The sequence below is a fragment of the Polypterus senegalus genome, chromosome 12, assembly GCF_016835505.1.
Source record: "Polypterus senegalus isolate Bchr_013 chromosome 12, ASM1683550v1, whole genome shotgun sequence".
Lineage (NCBI taxonomy): Eukaryota > Metazoa > Chordata > Cladistia > Polypteriformes > Polypteridae > Polypterus > Polypterus senegalus.
Genome location: NC_053165.1, coordinates 61,832,724 through 61,853,660, shown reverse-complemented (window position 1 = coordinate 61,853,660; position 20,937 = coordinate 61,832,724). Strand labels below are relative to the sequence as shown.

Genomic DNA, 20,937 nt, shown 5'->3' with positions numbered 1-20,937 from the left:
TAGAAAGTTAAAAGCAGCATGGTATTTATTGCAAGAATAATAATAATAATACCACTGGAACAAAGAATAATACAAAATAGGTACTGATAGGAAAGTCAGCGTATATATAGTCTTTAGAAAAAGCTTACAAAAAAGTTACAGATGACAAGAATGAATGTCCCAGCGAGGCGTTTGATTTAGCAATCGATGTTCATGATGCCTTTCTGACGACCAGTGCCGTCTTCGTCTGTTCCTCTTCTTCTTTTGTACTTTCTTCTTCTTTGCTTCTCCTTCTTGCTTCTCAAACCAAGGCATATTTATTATGAAATGTCATGCCTTGGTTTCACAACACATGCACCTGATTGGCTGGATGTCAAAATGATTGATGAATTAATTCATTGTCCGTTTTCCCAAACAAACAAAACCTTTGATGTACTCAGAGGTATCAGAAGTTCTTCCTGTCCCAGGCTGTAAACCAAACTGTTGTTCCAGATGTCCATCCATGAAGTAATCAATATCCTGAGGTACCAGCTCAGCATCCTTTCCCAGGCTCACCAAATTAGCACTAAGCTATGAACAAGTGTTATAAAAGTAAGGTGTAAGGGAAGAAAACCTGCTTTAATTTGTCTTAGTTCATCTGTTGTCTTGTCTTGAACAAAATATAATGGAAACCAAAATGTACAAATTTTATACACCATAACAGTAATTTTCTAATCAGGTTTTCTGTTTTGCAGTTTCACTCACGTCTGTGACTAAACATGAAAGGAAGATGGGTAGGCTAGTTCTACATATTGTGATACGACGTTTATATCCACACTAGGATGTTTATTATTTTTTAGATGCTCAAGGATATGTATTGTATCTGAATGCCTGCTCCTGCTCTGCATTCACATATACAACCTATTAAGATTTTAACTTTTGGTGTTAAAAACTTTTTCTTACATTTGTTTCTTTTAAACCCATCTTGGTATGTGACAGCAGGTTAGTCTGATGCTGGTGATGTTTATAATGTGGGGTGCATTTTCATAGTTTATATTTAATGCATTGATATCAATAGAACTACATGCATTAGTGGTGTAAATGGTGTTTATAGCTGGATAATGCTCCATAGTACAAGACTAGGGAATTTCAGGAACAATTCTAGAAGCTTGAAAAGGTTCCCGTCCTCAGATCTTGGTACAATCAGGCGTCTGTGATGGAAGTAGATATGTAGAGTTGAGATTTCTTCACCAGACAATTTATAACTGCTATGGGACTCATTACAGTCAATGTAGGCCAGCATCTGGGAACTGCATTTTCACAGCTTTGTTGAACACATGCTCCCATAACATTGGTTGGTCTGTTCTGTGGGCATGTTACTTACTATTAGACATAGGTATGGCAAAAAAAATTCATGAACATAATAAATTAGAACCTCATTAGTATGTTAATTGGTGTGCATGGCAAAGCAGAATATTCAAGTTAAGAGATTTCTGCAGCTATTCACATCCATCCCCTGTCCTTCAGTCAAAGATTTCATGACTTTTCTCGTGCACCAAAAAGTGAAATTTAGGAGTGTCAACGACTAGTTTATTTGTTTAGGTGGGTCATTTAAATGTGCTTATCTCTAATGTACAAGAGAACATTTTTCAGAAGGAGTTTATTTTAAAAATATTTTAGCCAAAATGAGTGTGTTTGGGGCATTGTGAAAATGTGATTGGATACCTACCATTTATTTATTTGTATTTTGTACACTGTGCGTTAAACCCTGAGGGGAAATTTTTCTTTTTGTATGACCTTTTTTGGGCTTTGGGTTTGGTTAGGGTGGCTTGGTGGATCTAAGCACAAGGTCAGCCATTCTACAGAGTCCCAGAATCAATTTACAGGTTAAGTGCCCTGCTCAAGGGCCCTACAGAGTAGGATCCCCTCTGGCAGTAGTGGAATTTAAGTCGGTAACCTTTCAGATACCAGTACAGATCCTTAACCTCAGAGCCCCAACTCTGTTGAATGCACTACAAGTAATTTTATGGGTTTTTTTTATTATTAAATGGTTATTTTAATATTATACTCTGTTGTTCACACTGGGTTGCTATTGTTTTAAAAATTTTGTGACCTCGGTTCTCTATAAAACATGAAACGTTTTTCTCAGCCATCACTATAAATGTTAGATATTAAGTAACAGATCCAAAACTTTTTTTGGATAGAATATCCTTTAAGTCATAATTGCTGTCTGTTGAAATCATAATAATTATTTACAGGTCTATCCTTGTTAATACCCGATTGGATTCCACTTGAATAACCACTGCACAGTTCTGACTAGGGGTCTTGCCATATTTACGATAACCTCTTAATTGTCGTTTTAATGATGTAAAAGCTGGAATTATCAAGAACGTCAGTCATTTTACAAAAAAAAAAATAACAAACTTGCCTTGATCGTTCATGCCTTCACTGTGTCATGTAGTCTAGTAGGATAAATTTCTGCATGTGCACATTAAGAGTGCATACAGTTGGCTAGTATAGGCATACATGGCCACTGCTCCACAAGTTAAGCTAGCATGGGTAATTTAAAATGAGTGAATAGACAACGCCAGAAAATAAAATGTAGAAACCACCAGCCTCAAAATCTACACCATTAAATTTAGTTCTGCCTGAATCGTGTGATTCAGGCAGTCAAACAATGTTGTGTAAACTGCAGAAGATTGATGTCATTTGTTTACAAATGCTTATTTTTTTCCTGGAGTTTACAGTGTGCAATATTTGACAGAATCTGAAAAAGTGCACATTCTTCAAAAAAAATTTTCTGGTATCTTGGTATTGGTCAGAACTTGAAGTTAGCTATTTGTTTAAAAATGTTATATGCTAGTGTTTTTTTTTTTTTGTTTTTTTTTTCTTTCATTTCACTTGATGTCTGTTGCTCTCATTATAATAGTTTTTGTTGGTCTTTGTGCAAATTTTTACAAAGTAAATCATGTAGGCCACTTTCAAATAGTTTACTTATACTTGCACTGGTGGTTTAGGTGTTTTTTTGTATTGGTTTTACTTGAATGCTTAATTTTTAAGTAAATAAATAAGACACAGTTTAATTCAATATGATGTCTCCATTAATACCATTAGTATGCAAAAAATTATATCCTAGTAATAGCTGGAACTAGTATAATAATATAAAAAAACTAACAAATTCCTAATACGAGAAATTGTACAAGGCAAAATAAAGAACAAACAAAATAAGACTTTTACAAATGCATTTTTGATGGTTGCAAAAATATTGTGTAGTTATTATTACTGACAAAATCTCAGAAAATATCAAGATATCTTGTGTGTATGTGTGTTTTTTTTTTTAATTTTTTTTTTATTATCACACACCCGTAGTTGAGACACATTGCAGTCTTTATTAGTCTGTCTATCCATTTTCCGTATGTGCTTTTAATATTATAAAACTGTAGTTACCAAAGCCCATCACATCCCAAATTTACAATTCCAGATAATGTCTACACATATTTTATATATGGAAGGAAATGTGTCTGATTGTAATATGTAATTTATTCATTTTCTTTATTCTTTTTACCTTATAGATGGAATAGAGAGGAGCTTGAGATAATTAACAAGTGGGCATTTCAAGGAGAGAAAATCATCCATGGTAACCCTTCTGGTGTGGACAATGCTGTGGGTACATGGGGTATGAAATTTAACTTAATTCTATGCTGTGGTGTCATTCAGATATGACTCATTTGAATGTTTATGAGAGCATATGTATTTTTTTATTTTAATAACGTTGCCAACACCAATTAATAGATGGAAACAGATCTGTGGAAGTTCCCCTATTTTAAAAGGCAAAGATAATGCAATACAAAGGTGATAATATAAAAAGCATCAATTACAGAACCTGCCAACATGACCTAACTGGGACATGCTTGAAAGCAATAGGCACAAAGTAAAATGCACGCTTTGTAACCTTAATTTAGCAAAATGCAAGGCAAAATATCTCCCAAATAAACTGTGGCAAACGATGCATACCATTTGATGGCATTAATGCATTAAGTCAATAGTTAAGATTTTCATTTAGGTATCGGTGAGGAATGCAAATGCAGTGGTACAGCCTGCCTTCATTGTGAGATGAAGTGCTCCTAAGAAGAATCTGACTCCTCTGCCTGATTCCACTTTGTTACTTCCCTATCTTAAATCGTTTGTTTAATCTTTTTTGCTCTTTAAAGTTAAGGATGTTAGACTCCTCTGCATATGTGTTGATCACAGCCATTTTAAGGCACTATTTCAATCTTCATGTTAAGTTTAAGTAAGCTACTTAAATAACATTTTATACCAGTGAGAGTGGGTTTTAATATTTGCTCTTCCATAGTTTTTAAGATGAAATGAAAAAAGTGAAGCTGAATGTGCTGACATTATTTTTAATTTCTTGCTTAAAGTATTGATAGAAAGCGTCCCAACAAATTACCTGATTTTTCATTATTACGTTATTTCTTTCTTTTTTTTTCTTTTACTACAAACTCAGTGTTTAGACCTTTTTTGCTATAAGGTGCATTTCATCCAACACACATCTAAAAAATTGTGAAAGTATTAGTACACAGTTGACTGCTGTTGATGCCCACTTGCTCTGAGCTGCATCCTGCTAGTCTTGTGCATTTGTCCGCTTTGCTAACATGTGCTTTTGCAGTAGCTGTATTTATCATTAAGTATCTGTGTAATCTTACAAAATTGCCCCAAATAAGCTGAAAAAAGTGAAAACAATTGAAAATGTTTTACATAAACATCATAACCACAGTTTGTTGTCGGACGAGTCTGATATGTTAGAAGTCAAGACCATAAACATAAATTATAAATTGTCACATTTCTTAGTAAGATTATTGATATAAAACAATTCATTTATTATAGAGAAATCAAAGGTTGGTGGTTATATTGGTATTTAAGGGAGTTTCAGTGATATTTGGTGAAATTAGTTTGTTATTTCATATTGGTGGGGAATCTTTATTATTAATAATAATGCAAGTATAATTCCCATTTTATGTAGAGTGAAATAGTTTTTTCATAGTCATTTTTCATTTTGTGACCAGTTTTCAGAAATGGATTTGAATTAGAAAATGAAAGGTGGTTATTTTATTTTATTTTATTTAATTTGTAGGTGGAGCTTTAAGGTATCTTTCAGGTGATATCACACCATTAAACAGGTTAGTAATACAATTTTCAACCTCCTAATTTTGAAATATCAGTATATACATTGATGGCAGACTACATTTTCCTTACCATTGTATTTGTATTTTTTCTGAAAGTTGTTAAAAAATACATTAAGCCCAGATATTCAAGTTTTATCCATTTATTACAGTGTTCCGATACTAAGGATACTGTTGACAAACACACAAGTTCCTAGAAGCACAAAGGTTCTGGTAGCTGGAGTGAAAGACAAAATTCTCAAGGTAACTTCAGACAGTGTGTGTTTACTATATTCCCACAGTTTTAATTTTAAAAATTGGTTGTTACAGTTAGTTAATCTTCAGTAGAGGTTACATTTAATAATGATTTTTGCTTTTGAAATTTGTCTTCAGAAAGATATTCGTATTTTATGAGTTCTTGTTTATTAGAATAGCTTTATAGATGAGTTTTTAGGGAAGTATAAAAGACTTCTTTAAAGTTACATGCATTTTTAGTGCCCATGTTTATCCATCAAGAATATATAAAAAAAAAAAAAAAAAAGCTGATGAAGGATAGGCAATACATTTTTGAAAATCTGTTGTTCACATTATATCATATTTCGATTTTAATTTTTTCTTGTTTGGAGTAACATCTGTTTTGTTAATGAATAAATACAGGCATTTCCTTTTTCAAGCTTCCCAGTTCATTTGGAATATTTCACAACCACTCTAAAAGCTGTTGACATTTTAAGTTGTCTGAGTTAAAGTTGGTCAGAAGTTAATCCTCTCCCCATTTATATATTTCGTTGATGCTGAAAAATAGCACTCAGAAGAGATCATACTGTAATATTTTGGGGGAGAGGAGAGGACTTTCCTCTTCTAAAATAATATCTTTATTGCTTTATGATGCAGTTGAATATACCTAATACCCGACCTCACTTGCCCATATAGGGCTCTAAACAATTTTTTCTTTATTATTATTTTTTTTATTTTTATTTTGATGAAGAGATATGAATAACTCATGAGTTGGTACCTACAAGTTTATAACTGATTTCTTCAATCCCCCTTTGAATTACCGAAGTTCAGAAAGCAAGACAACAGCTTCCCTGCTCTACCAAACTGCTGTGTAGGAAGAGGAGTGAGCATCAAGAATCAAAAGTGCAGAGTAGCATGGAGATAACATAGGCTCTGATGCTCTTGTGGCAAAAGTTGGTTATCAACTATCATCAATGCATCACTACATGCAATACTCCTTGTGTTTTTGCTTATTCTCAGAGTAAATTAACCCTTTAAACAAAACAGAGCAACATAGATGGAGACTTAAAAACTGCTGCTGTTTGTTGTTGCTGTTATTTAACTGCTGATTAAGGTATTCTGCCAATGCTACTGTGCACAAACTTTGTTTCATGCACAAAATTATTAAAAATGTATAAAATTACCTTTAGGCTATGTTTATAAGGTGTAAATAATGATCTCTCATTATGCATATGCAAGTATTCCAAAATAACCAAAAATAATGTCCTCAGGCATTTTAAATTAGGGATTTACAACCTATATTTATTATTGCCTAGTCAGTCCTCTGAAACCTTATTTTTTTGGTCACTTATATTTGAAGTAGTTAACATTAAGGTCCCAGTTAAAATGGCATAAGAGATGGCAAAAAACATTTCCATGCAGAATAAAGATTTCACTTTACTCTGTACATGTGACAAAAATAACCCTGTAAGTCCATAAACTAACAAGTACTGTATTGTTAGTTCTGACCTACTGCCGTTCTATCCACACAATATTACTTTTGTCCACTAGATGGTGCCATATTTCATGGTTTTCTTGCAGCATGCTAGTCTGAACTACAGATGTCTGAAAATGCTGTTTTTCCTGCTGTTTTTTTTATAGAAATGTGCAGCACTCTTTTATAGCCCAGGGCAACATAAGATTAGGATTTCTGCAGACTTTCATTGATGTCAGACTCTCCTGGTTTAAAAGGCAGTGTTATTTTTATTTATATAATTTTTAGAATATTTTGCCTATAGTGTCATCTTGTTCCATTTGTGTCATTGCTTTCTAAATTTGAAGTGACTATCAAGTATATTTGACTTGAATGTTGCAGAAAAGATAATACAAATAACCAAACTACAGGTTATCTGAATTCTCATCTGCTATAGTTAATATTTAAAAAAGTCTACAAGAATTAAAGAAATGAAGGTGCATAATACTATATTCTGAAGAGAAACTGATGTTCCAAAACCTTTCAACTTAATGCCCGCTTTTTAGATTAACATCTTTAAGTTAAGTACTTAAGGAAATTCAAGTGAAGATCCGTGTTAAGCATTAAAAGCTAAAAAGAAGTGAACTGTCCTTGACTTGTTTATCTTCTGGCTTTCATTCTATCCAGTTCTTTAATCAAAATGTTTTTTCCTTTTTCCTGCTTTTAATAATACTACTTTTTTGCAAGTCTTTTTAAAATTGTATGTGTTGGTTTTTTTTTGTTTTTTTTTTGTTACTGTTCTGTTACCTCTGTGATCTGTGCTTAGTTTCCAGCTATAACAATTCCAGTGCTTGATTCAATCAGTGCAATTTCCCATGAGTGTGAAAAGATACTGGGAGAAATGGCAACATGCCCAACAGATAAACACTATGATGTTCTGGAGGTAAGATACCACTACTCCCCTGCTTCCTTCCCAGCTAAAGTATACTGTACAATGCTTTAATATTTTAAATTGGGGCAGATGTATCCCTTAAAAGAAAGCTGCCACCTTTAAAATTAAATCTGACATTTGCAAGGTGACTTCAGCATCTAGTAAATGTAACACTAAAGTTCTAAATCAATTGCATCAGGTTTGCCTGTACAACAATGCACATTCTTAAAAAGTAAGTTTTCCATTCATACATTCACTGGTTTAGTCTAGTTTATTGTAATTTTTTAAATAGGCTATTTAAAAGTGATTTTTATAAAAAGCATATACATTTAACTCCTTCACTGAAATGTGCCTAAAGTAATCCAAGGATGTACAGGTACTACACCGGATCCCCAAGTTCATGAATGCTGAATTTATTTATTTTTTTGTGAGCATCCTCCATTAATCTTAACCCCCTGTCCCCACATTAGGAACTTTTTGACATCAACCAGCACCACCTCAATGTGATCGGTGTGGGCCATCCTTCACTTGACAAACTATGTCAAATAACGTTGGCTCACGGACTGCACAGCAAGCTTACAGGGGCTGGTGGAGGGGGCTGTGGCATCACCCTACTGAGACCAGGTGAGTCTAGATATTTTTTATTTTGAAAAATCAAAGTTGCTTTAATAATTAATAATAATAATTACGTAGTGCTTTTCTCACTCCTCAAAATGCTTTACATAGCCAGAGGGGAACCACTTCAGCTACAACCATTGTGTAGCACCCACCTAGTTGATGTAACAGCTTCAACTGTTGCCCCAATATGCTCATCATACATAAGCTTTACTCTTTGGAGTGAGACTCCCCTATATTATACAGTGCATCCGGAAAGTATTCACAGCGCATCACTTTTTCCACATTTTGTTATTGTACTGCCTTATTCCAAAATGGATTGAATTAATTTTTTTTTTCTCAGAATTCTACACACAACCCCCCATAATGACAACGTGAAAAAGGTTTACTTCAGATTTTTGCAAATTTATTAAAAATAAAAAACATGAGAAAACACCTGTACATAAGTATTCACTTCCTTTGCCATGAAGCTCCAAATTGAGCTCAGGTGCATCCTGTTTTCCCTGATCATCCTTGAGATGTTTCTGCAGCTTCATTGGAGTCCACCTGTGGTCAATTCAGTTGACTGGACATGATTTGGAAAGGCACACATTTGTCTATATAAGGTCCCACAGTTGATAGTTCATGTCAGACCACAAATCAAGCATGAAGTCAAAGGAACTGTCTGTAGACCTCCGAGACAGGATTGTCTCGAGGCACAAATCTGTTGAAGGTTACAGAAAAATTTCTGCTGCTTTGAAGGTCCCAGTGAGCACAGTGGCCTCCATCATCCGTAAGTGGAAGAAGTTCGAAACCACCAGGACTCTTCCTAGAGCTGGCCGGCCATCTAAACAGCGATCGGGGGAGAAGGGCCTTAGTCAGGGAGGTGACCAAGAACCCGATGGTCACTCTGTCAGAGCTCCAGAGGTCCTCTGTGGAGAGAGGAGAACCTTCCAGAAGGACAGCCATCTCTGCAGGAATCCACCAATCAGGCCTGTATGGTAGAGTGGCCAGACGGAAGCCATTCCTTAGTAAAAGGCACATGGCAGACCGTCTGGAGTTTGCCAAAAGGCACCTGAAGGACTCTCAGACCATGAGAAAAAAAATTATCTAGTATGATGAGATAAAGATTGAACTCTTTGGTGTGAATGCCAGGCGTCACGTTTGGAGGGAACCAGGCACTGCTCATCACCAGGCCAATTCCATCCCTACAGTGAAGCATGGTGGTGGCAGCATCATGCTGTGGGGATGTTTTTCAGTGGCAGGGACTGGGAGACTAGTCAGGATAAAGGGAAAGATGACTGCAGCAATGTACAGAGACATCCTGGATGAAAACCTGCTCCAGAGCGCTCTTGACCTCAGACTGGGGCGACGGTTCATCTTTCAGCAGGACAACGACTCTAAGCACACAGCCAAGATATCAAAGGAGTAGCTTCAGGACAACTCTGTGAATGTCCTTGAGTGGCCCAGCCAGAGCCCAGACTTGAATCCGATTGAACATCTCTGGAGAGATCTTAAAATGGCTGTGCACCGACGCTTCCCATCCAACCTGATGGAGCTTGAGAGGTGCTGCAAAGAGGAATGGGCAAAACTGGCCAAGGATAGGTGTGCCAAGCTTATGGCATCATATTCAAAAAGACTTGAGGCTGTAATTGCTGCCAAAGGTGCATCGACAAAGTATTGAGCAAAGGCTGTGAATACTTATGTACATGTGAGATCTCAGTATTTTTATTTTAATGAATTTGCAAAAACCTCAAGTAAATTTTTTTCACGTTGTCATTATGGGGTGTTTGTGTGTAGAATTCTGAGGAAAAAAATGAATTTAATCCATTTTGGAATAAGGCTGTAACATAAAATGTGGAAAAAGTGATGCACTGTGAATACTTTCTGGATGCACTGTATATCTGACTCATGAAACAACAGAAGCAAGTTACAAACTCAGTTTTAAGAAGTTAGTCACCTTTTCTCATTTAAGAACTATTTTCTTTAGAGAGTTGGAACATTTTGATTTGAAGAACAACATGTACTTTCGAGAAGCCCTGGACAACCTTATTTATTAAATAGTAAGCACAAGCTCTTCCCATGTTGCAAAACATTCAGGTAGATTAAAAATAATATTGCAATATAATGGCCATCAAAGGGTTGTTCACAAAAAATGTTAAAATTGCCCTATTATGTTACTTCATTGTACATACTGAATTTCAACACTTAACTGTCCCAACTATGTGTTAAAAGTATAACAATTTCTTACTAAACAGTGTAGTTTACTGTAACATGAGCATCATTGAACCTTCTTATTTGTAAACATTTCAAAGCATTATAGTTTCTTCTTGTTTCATTTCTGTTATTGGTGTTTGTGTTGAACATTTGCCAATGTTATTATAAAATTGTAAAATATTAACAAGCACCAGTATTGAACGAACAGGTGGAGTATACAGTTGACAGTTCGGCCGTCAGGTTGTTTATTCAGACATATTTGTTGGTTCTTAAGATTTCTGTTTTAAACTGCCCTGCTCTATGGCCACAGAGAATAATTTTAAGACAATAAATGGGAAACTTGTGTCCAGCTTTGTAGTTGAAGCAATATGTTACTTCTCTTACTGTTGCCCACTCCTATTTATCCATTGTAATTTAAACATAGTATAGCTACATGTTGACATCTAGGACACTTTAAAAGACTACACATAGGATGGCCTTTCATATTAAAAATTAGCATATTTTTCATAAAATTTCTCAGTTTCAACATTTTGATAAGTTGTTTTTGTAGTATTTTCAATTAAGTATAGGGTTTAAATGATTTTCAAATGATCTCATTTTGTTTTTATTTAACAATTTATACTGCTTCCCATGTTTTTTGAAACTGGGTTGTACGTCTAGCCCATCAACCCCATCCTGTCAATGTCCACTCTCCCTGACTACACTTCATACTTAAAGTCTCTGTTCTGTCCAGGCAACCTGTTTTACTTTAAAGGACTTCTTTTTAAATTCACTTTGATGTCACCCTGTAGAGCCCACCCTGGCAGCCTTAATCCTATGATTAGCCAGTGGTATGTACCACTTCTCTTGCATTAGTGGTGTCAGTTCTTTTGTTATTATTTCAAGACCAAAGTGTTGTTTCAGATTAATTGATAAAATCTGTGAGTTTAAAACGTAAATTCAACAAAGCTAAACTTCAATGTTAGGCTTTTTTTTTTTATTATTTATTTTTATTTATTTATTTTTTTTTGTTCTTGCAATGGGGAGTTTGTGATAACATTCCAGTTTTGTCCTTTAGTGATCTGGTGTATTTTTTGACATTGGCAAAGTTATTCTTACCCTGAAACACTTGTAAACAGCTTAGGAACCTAGCTGGCAACTCCCCAGGTAGAAACGCAGTCCAGTCTAACCCTCCAGAATTGACCATCTATCTGCAGCAGCCAGGTGTTATGTGGGAATCTGCTTGGCCTGGTCCAGGTGCTCGGGTCCTCAGTAATGTGGATCCCATGAGCCAGATCACCCTCGTGAAATCGCACCACATGGCCGTAGTGCCGTAACTGACACTGTCTCACAATGTGGGTAATGTGCATCATTTGGGACTCCATGAGCAACTACTCATTTAACACAAAGTCAAATTAGCGATATCCAAGGATTTTTTGAAGAGACACTGTACCGAAGGAGTCCAGTCTTCATCTCAGGTCACTGGATAGCGTCCATGTCTCACTACCATCTAGCAAAACAGGAAGCGCCAGGACTCTAAAGATTTGGACCTTTGTCCTTTTGCAAAGATATCGGGAACACCACACCTCCTTTTCTAGCACCCTAATGACCCCCCAAAAATGCTCTTTCAATCCATGTACTGACTTAGGGGGCAGATTGAATACACTATAGCATTATACCACCGGGTGAGGTGGAAAGCCCATACTGTACTTTACAGAGCCTCTGCTAGCAGTGTTGTGTTAAAGTGCTCCGTCATGCAAATAGACACAGGTCAGCCACAGCATGAAAACCAGTTAGTATGGGCACTCTGACCGGCCTGAAGCTACACAGCCAGATACGCAGCAAGCTGTGATGCATTGTGTGTTGTGACACATTTCTCATGACCAGCATTAAATTTTTGAGCAATTTGTGCTACAGTTGTTCTTTTGTCAGATTGGAGCAAGTTGGGCTAACCTTTGCTCCGCACATGCATCAGTGAGCCTTGGGCACCCATGATCTTATCGCTGGTTTACTGGTTGTCCTCCTCTGGACCACTTTTGGTAGGTAGTAACTACTGCACATTTGGAACACCCAACAAGAATTGTGGTTTTGGAGATGCTGTAGTCATATAGCCATCACAATTTGGCCTGTGTTGAAGTTGCTCAGATGCTTAGCCTTTTTTTCAGCTTCCAACATATCACCCTCAAGAACCAAATGTTTACTTTCTGCATAATATATCCCACCGCTTGACAGGTGCCATTGTAATGAGATACAGGAGTGGGGTAGAATGCACATGTAAACCCATGCATTGAGTACATCTGTAGTGTATGTACATAAAAAGCAGGGCAGATAAACAAGTCATAGTTCAAAGGGGGGTTTGTATTGGCAGAGGACTTTTAGTCCTTTTGGGACAAGAAAGAATGCTACAGTTTCTTCAAGGATTTAGGCATGTAGGATTGCTTTTACTTTGCATAAGTTAGTGTGGTACCTACAATAGAGAGACTTAATCCCTTACTAGATACTCTTATTGTTTTATTACACCCATCTGACATTTTCTAAGCCACTTATCCACTCCAGGGCAACATGTAACATCATCACTGGATGGCGTACCTATACAGTATAAGGGACACTTGAACACTTGTTGTAAATGTATACTGAATAAGTTAATGTTAAGCAAATCAGTGAAATAGTTTAATGTTTAAATATCACCTGCACTCTCACTGTTCCTGTTGATGCCCTAAAACTGGGTGCTGTACCTCAGAACCTTGAACTACTCAAAGTCAAACAAAGCAGAATTTTAACCAAGCCAAGATGAAGCTGGTTTAACTAGCACTAGATGTCCAGTGCATACACCAGACCCTGCTTATTAGAGGTGTCAGTCATATTTTATTTTGTTACAATAAAATGGGAATCTTGTAGCTTCAGCAGTTCTCAATCTCTACATTAAAGTAATGTAATATTGTGTTAGAGGTCAATGTTTAGACAGGGAAGCTCAGCTTTACCAATAGCATTATTAAAATTGGATGATGCATCTCAGAATATAATGTATTGCCCCTAAATCTACTGTTGAGGACAAAACAGACCTTAACCCCCACAGTCATAATACCCCTTGTGTTTTCATATTCGACCTGCGAATGAAAATCAATCTCGTGGTTATGTCAGCACTTCCAGTAGCCAATAAACGTTAACACTTATTAAAGATTTTCTTGCTTGCAGCTGAGCCAATCCTTCTTCTCCATTAGAACAGCACAGCGGGGCAATTTTTCCACACTTATTAGTGAAAATTGCTTTACTTATTTAGCCCCTCATTTGCGACATGGCAGGAGCAGCCATTCATGGGGTAATGGAAGATTCTTTACCAGCCACTGGCATGCAATTCAGGCTATTATTTAGCTCCCTGTTGTGTGCTTTCGGAAGCATATTAGGTTGATTTACTCTATTCCATCTCCTCATTCTCTATCCTAGTTTCTACCATATTGTTTAGTTTTTCCATTGTTCTCTTGGGCGGGCAGCTTGGGAATTCATCTGCAGTAATGAATTTGTAGTGTCTCCCATGGCTGCCTCTGTCTTGACAATGTCCGTCACTGTTTGGCGTGGTAGCATGTAACAACTGGAGCCACTTTTGAAACAGATGGCTAGGAGTGCGATTGTGTTTATGCTGCTTTTGTATACTTGAAGATAAACTTTGTACCTTTATGTTTTTTTTTTTTGGAGTAGAAGCTGCTACAGTATGGATGTATATATGTGTGTGTGTGTGTATATGTATGTATATATATATATATATAATATTCTCTCTGTATGTCTGCATTTACAAAGAGAAAAGTGGCAAAAACAGACCCACTCTTTAGCCGGAGAGCAGATGAGCATCTTTGTGTTTTAAAAGCAGTTTAAATCAGAAGTTGTATAAGCAGCATACTCTCTTGTTGCTTTTATTTAAGCTCACATTTCCATTTTAATTGTTTAGTTTGTCAATTTGGCATTTATTAATTCAATTCAAGCATTTGTGCTTGTCAGTTTAACATATATTAATTCAGTCCATTCATTTGCAAACCAAATGCCAATTCAGTCTTTGAATACTGGCATTTTAGTTTGGATATTTGAATAACATTTGACGTTGGGTGTTTTGCCTTTTATGGATAGGCTTTTCACTTCGTTCACCTGTTGCCCCACTAGTGGCTGATGGAGCGTGGATCTCTGGGGCCTTGCTCTTTGACTGTGAAATTTGTTTTTCTTTTCAAATTGTCTCTCTTTCTGATATATAAGATGCTATTTTATCACAAGAACTTTAAGCTTTAGATACATTTTATAGTTTTGTGGGTTTAAATCCTTTATTTTCTTCTCCCCTTCAGGTACTGACAGTATTACAGTTGATACAGTGATAAAGGAACTTGAAGAGTGTGGTTATGACTGCTGGGAGACCAATATTGGTGCACCTGGAGTGCAGCTTCACTGTACTTCCTCTGTGAAAGAGGAGATCTCAAAGATCCTGTGGACACCCTCATCTGGAAATCACCAAAATCTCTGAAATTATTTAATTAAAGAAAAGACAATTTTTGTAATGTTTGTCTTCTGAGCAGTACAATTTTAAATATGCTAGTTAATTTGTATCTCTGTGTTAGGCATCAGTTTCTTCCCGGACTGGAAGTGATTCTATGAAAACAGTAAACACAACTGCTGTCCTAGCAGCCTGATAGATTGAATACTTAATTGTCCATCCTGAGCTGGACTTCCTGTTTGTTCACCTGACTTACTGACAGTTGTTGTAGTTATTTAACCTGCTATGTGCAGGTGGGAGGTGCTGTCAAGTTGAGCTTAACTGCTTCAGCTACACTCAGGGTCTCATTTTTGCTGGTGGTGTCACCAGTAATTATTGAGATTTCTTGGCCTAATATCCCCGACCAGTCTGTGACAGAGCTGTTGGAAAGCAGATCACTGAAAATGAATTTTAAAAAATAGTTGGTGTATTAAACTAGTTTTACATCAATGTGTAAAGGGCCAAAGGTTAAGTGTGTCTTTTATGCTGTTACTTTCTAGATAGGTATAACATCTTTTTTTAGTGGTCATCTGGAAATATATTTTTATATTTCCTGCTCATATTACTTTACAGATGTGATTAGACAAAAAGTGATAATATACCTTTCCTTGAATCATGATAGCCGCATGAATACAATATAGATATAAGTAACCATGCTTTATGTATCAATTTTATTAAGCAGAAATTGCTTTATCCAAAAATGCAGTCTGTGCTTAAATGTCTTATTGGTGCTTTGAGCCAGCAGAGAGCAGCATAGCCTTTCTTAATATGCTTGGGATTGTTAAAAAGAAGCTCATGTTTCGTTTCATTTTAACTTTAAAGGTCATTGTGTCCCAAGGCCACCAAACTATATCAGAAATGGTCAGAGCAAGTTAGCATTTAGTTGCCAATGGCCTACAGTGGAGCATTATGGCAGATGTTTTATCAGGCTGAGTAGGTGGATTACTTGCAAGTACAGTGTGTTACCAGGTTTACAGCTTGATGTCTTATTTATTAAAGTATGAAAACTTTTATAATTGTTTATTTGCAAGGACTGGTATATAGTGTGGTATAGTGGCTTGGGTGGTGGCTGGTTTAGTTTCTCTGTCTGGCCTTGTGCAAATCATTTAACCTTCTTGGGTTCCAGTTGTATGTATGTATGTATGTAAAATGTACAGTAAAAATGTATGTGGGCCTGTATGTAATCCTAAGGGACTTTGGTGGGAAGACATCTGCCAAGCTACCGGAAATGTTTAGACTTTAATGCTATACTTATAGAGGGGGACAACCAAAGAAAATGCTGCTGTAAATCAAAAAACAAATACTGAATATTCTCAGAAAGGAAAGTCTGCTGCTTTTTAAAGTTTAAGTTACAGATGCTTTGTTTTTCTGGATGAAGTATTGAATTTTTAATTGATCAGCCATTTTATTTGGTTTATGTAATAACATAATTGTAATAAAGGAAGTGTAATTAAAAAAATCTAAAATTTCCATTATTTTTTGCTTTTATTATAACGTGACCCACATGAAAATATTAATAGTTATAGAAACATTTTTAGCTTCCATTGAGTTTGTTTATCTTACCCCCTTACTTTATTACTTTTGGCCTAAGTAAACATTTTTTTTTCATCTGTATAATTTAGCAGGCATTCCTTAATGTGTATTGACTTGTAGTAAAACAATATTTTCTACTATATTCGAAATGTAAATTGCAGATGCAATTGAACGCCTGTGGTGTTCCTCTCTTTGCCTAAAAGAGCAGGGGTTATACTTTATCAGAATTGTGGTTGGCATGTGTTTTGTTTTTAAATTAATTATTTGTCTTGTTTATTTTTAAATATAAAGTCAGCACTGTTCATCCGACTACTTTGTCCATCTATTGTATTTCTTCTTTGTGATAATTTTATTAGACATTAAACAGCTACTCCTTCTACAGTTCTCTGACCGGTCCACACATATGGGCCATCTGTGTTGAACAGGTTTCAAGAGTGTTCAACGCTGTTTCAGTTTGCAGCCAATCAGTGTGTGTTTATTGGGTTGTTTTTTTATTATGTTATGGTTCTTAAGAAACATAACTGATACATGCTGAATGTGCTAGTCTGAAGGGTCTGTGTTGTGAGAGTGTTCCCCAATGGGAGCTGAGCAACTAAACATATTGAAATGTGGATGAAAAAGTAACAGGCTCTCGAGGGTAGAAAAGGCATTTCCGGAAATATTGAGTGTCACCAGGATCAGCCATCCTGTCATCCTCTCCATTTCAATCACTTATTTTTCCTTGTCCATCTATTTTTAACCTGCTTGTCCAGTTCAGAGTCACAGAGAGTTTATGCACTTCTAGTTTATTGTTGATTACTAGTGTCCTCAAATTGATATTAAACTTCTGACACCTTCTTATTTCTTTCCAGAATCAATGATGACTGTCTTGATCAGAGCTTCCTGTTTTCTTACTTGAACCTACTTCTGGTCATCTGCTGAACTACTTGGCTTCACTGTCACTTGGATTGTATAAACAAAAGCAGGTAGGCCACTGTTCACTGAAAACCTCAAGAGTTTGGCATTAGCAGCAGATTACTGACTCTTGAGAATAGGAAAAAGAAGAAAGCAAGCACGAAATACAACTTGCCACATAAAGAGAAGGTCAAAGCTTATACTGAAATGCAAATTTTTCAAAGATGTTTCAATTTCCTTCGTGTGCAGACTGAGACAGTGGGAAAGGTTCTGTTCCTTTCAGTCTTCTCATTTGCCCCACATCAAGTTTAAAGGTCAGACTGGAGATTTTTTTTTTTTTATTATCTTTATTTTTTTTTATTTGTATTTTGAGACGTTGTGTCAGGCGTCACAGATTTATCTGACTTGTCCTGGAGTCTTCTGAATAAATCCCCAGTCTCTGATTGCAGATACAAGATGTGCATTCTGATTCACTGCCTGATAGGTCTACCAATTTTAAAAATAAATAAATAACTGGGTTTTTATCTTCTTAACCGTTACAGCACATCTTGAAAAGGTCAGGGTCTCTGATTTTGGGATGTCAAGAAGATTGAGAGATATGGCCTCAAGTTCTTTTTTGTGAATTAATAATGGCCGTCGTGCGTATCACCCCCTTCTCTACTCGCCCCTTTCCTCGAATTGTCTTTTTCTTTATGTCAGGGCTGCCCCTGTTGAATCGCTGCTTCAGTGCTCCTAACCCCTGCCGGAATTTAATTACCACTGCGCTTTTCTATTTAAATGGCAGACGAGAGGGGGGACAAGGAGGAGACGGCCGCGTGAGGTTCATTTGAAGCTTTCTTTCCCCTGCGAGGCACAGATGGTATTTTTTTTTATCAATGTCAGTGCTTGCTTCTTTCTGCTCTGATGAATAGATTCTAAAGAGGCCCTGACATTATTTGAGATAACAGAGGGAGCGAGAAAAAGGGGTCAAGGATGGAGAGAAAATGTCAGCGGTGCAGAGATAAAATAAAATTGTATTAAAAAAAAAAGCAGGAGGGAAAAAAGTCAAGTCTCAAGGTGGATAAAATACAGACAGCAAATCGTAGACACGAAAATCTATTTGGCTCATCCTTGATTGCAAGGCACACCCCACACTGTTCAAAGATTTTAATTTCAATTTGTTGTTTTACTAGTAGTAGTTGAAAAGTTGTGGAATTTTTTTTTTTATATTGCTTGGGTTAATTTTTTGCTATGCAGACAATGCCCTTCCTGTAGCCCCATTCACCTGATCTGTGCTGACTTCGCTGGTTAGGCCCAGGTTCCACTAAATGGCAGTGGAAAAATGAGAAATATCTCTTATGTTGTCCCTACCACTTTTGGAAACATAGCCACTACGAAAGGATGTAAAAGATGCTAAAGAGGAGGTAGCTATTTATGGCCAAGTGTTACTGGCCAGTACAGCCAAGGCTAATGGCTGGTTAGCCTGTCCCCATCTTCAACAAGTGCCTTGCTTGCAGTTTTCACTTTGATAGTTCGAGTGGCAGGGAACTCACAATGTTACTCTTTGAGCCAGTGTTGTTGGCAGAGGCCTGTGCTATGTTGATGTGGAACCAGTCTGTGGTGTTGGCAGTTTGGATAGGCACGTTGGTTCTTGTGGTTAAGGATAGGATTACAGATCAGAGTCAATTTTTGCCCTCACTGTCTGTGTGACCCAGAACAAGTCTTTTTTAATTTGCCTATGCTCCAACTGTTTGTTTCTTAACATCAAATGGAAATCAGTATAGAAAGGCACTATATAAAAAGAAAGATGATTGGTTCATTAACAACTGCATTTGCTGGGACAGATGCTTCTTCTCCATGTTTGCATGAGTTTGCTAGAGTGGATCTAACCTATCATCCAGGTCAGATTTTGGACCTTGCAGTAGATGAAACCAATTCACAAAGTTAATTTTTAATTAAATGTTAATCAAAAACTTAGGCATGACCTATTCTACAGCTTGCTAAATAACCCAGAATCTCACAATAAACAATAGGAAGTGTTTTTCAGTTCGTATTCCACAGCATTGATTCATTAAGCCAACTTCACTGCTGCTTAGTCATTTTCTTTTAGGCCTTGATCACTCCAGTTGAGCCATCCTTTTTATATACAGAGCCTCCTTTTTTTTTTTCCTCCATCGGCCCCATTCTAAGAATGAAGAGAGGCGTACTGGGCCAGTGTGTATAAGTACAGCTAAGATGAACTGAAAAGTCATCAGGCAGGCTGCTGGGAGCCCATCCTCTAATGCAGTGGGCAGCTATAAGATGTGCCTGTTAAATTTTAATTTGTTCACGTTAGATTCTCACTTGGGACTCCCCAAGAAGAGCAATTGATTTTTCTGAGATTTGCAGTGGCTTACTTACAAAAGGTAGACTCTGTTGTTGTTCATACCGGAGGAGAGTCCTGGGAATGCAGCTCAAGAGCAGAAATACAGCAGCCTCCACTCCAGAGCCTCTCAGTACCACTGAGGTGGAAAGACTTTTTCTTGTCTACAGTTAAGGGTGGACATCTTTGTCTGATTTTTTTTTTTTTTCTTTCTTTTTTTAAATTAGCCTTTTTGCATAATCCTTTTTATTTTTACTCTTTTTGTTTGCACTCTCTTACTTAAGCCGACAATAATGATTTAGCTTTTAAAAGAATTTTTACCTCCAAAACTGGTTAGCTAGAATGTGACAGTATACAACACTAATTACCACAGTCCTTCACTTGCAAGTGACACTAATAATTGCTAAGTGGTTAGTGTTGTGTGTTAATGGTGTGTGTAGAGTTTACATGTTCTCTCTTTGCTCAAGTGCATATTTTGTACTCACTCTTGGTTTTCGCCCATATCATAAATGTTAAGTGCTTGTTTTGTCTAACATATGCCTTTTGCCAGCTCTCTAGTAGGCAAGGGCAGACTGGTGAAGGAACACTCTGCAAAGCAATGCACCAAAGTTGTACTGCAGGTCAGAGTGCACTAACAATAAATCACTTGTGTTCGTGCAAGTAAAAATTATTTAAAGTTATCTGTAGTCAGCTAGGCAGTTAAGCTACAAACTAAAAACCAACGTAAGAACGTGTAAATCACTAAAACGGCTAAGCTAAGATGGGCTGTTGCAGAGGACTGAAACACTTTGGGCAAAGCACCATCTGAGCTCCCCACTTTATGTCCTCTGTTCTGCCCTGTGACAGCTGCATAATGAGCATTGCATAGCAACAGACATGGATAAGAAGGTCAGAGGCAAATGACATAAAAATTGAAGCTCTAATGACAGTGCCCCAGCCAATCCCACACATTACAGATGAATTGGGGTGGAGCCAGATCTCAGTCCTAACAATAAAATGTTCCGGTTTGGTTAACTGTTTGCTTTAATCTGGGGTGTCACGGCGCTGTGTGATGGAATGGGTGTTCCACAAAGTATCCGCCTGCTTCCCAGGGTCCAGAGCAGCTATTTATTAGAAAAAAGTGGGTAT

General features: G+C 36.7%; 1 protein-coding gene across 5 annotated transcripts in view; it reads left to right on the top strand.

Moving 5' to 3' along the window:
- mvk (mevalonate kinase) overlaps positions 1 to 20,937 on the top strand; it is a 99,709-nt gene that overhangs the window by 8,250 nt on the left and 70,522 nt on the right. For 4 of the 5 annotated variants that reach the window (XR_005635860.1, XR_005635859.1, XR_005635858.1 and 1 more), the window contains exons 6-11: positions 3,531 to 3,634; positions 5,093 to 5,138; positions 5,294 to 5,384; positions 7,634 to 7,750; positions 8,209 to 8,362; positions 17,426 to 17,539. Coding sequence is in view for 1 of the 5 variants with exons in the window: in XM_039771800.1 (XP_039627734.1) it covers positions 3,531 to 3,634; positions 5,093 to 5,138; positions 5,294 to 5,384; positions 7,634 to 7,750; positions 8,209 to 8,362; positions 14,857 to 15,032 (688 nt within the window). In the remaining 4 variants the exon portion in view is untranslated. Of the gene's footprint in view, positions 1 to 3,530; positions 3,635 to 5,092; positions 5,139 to 5,293; positions 5,385 to 7,633; positions 7,751 to 8,208; positions 8,363 to 14,856; positions 16,512 to 17,425; positions 17,540 to 20,937 lie in introns of those variants that run through there. The other variant, XM_039771800.1, reaches the window with a different exon arrangement.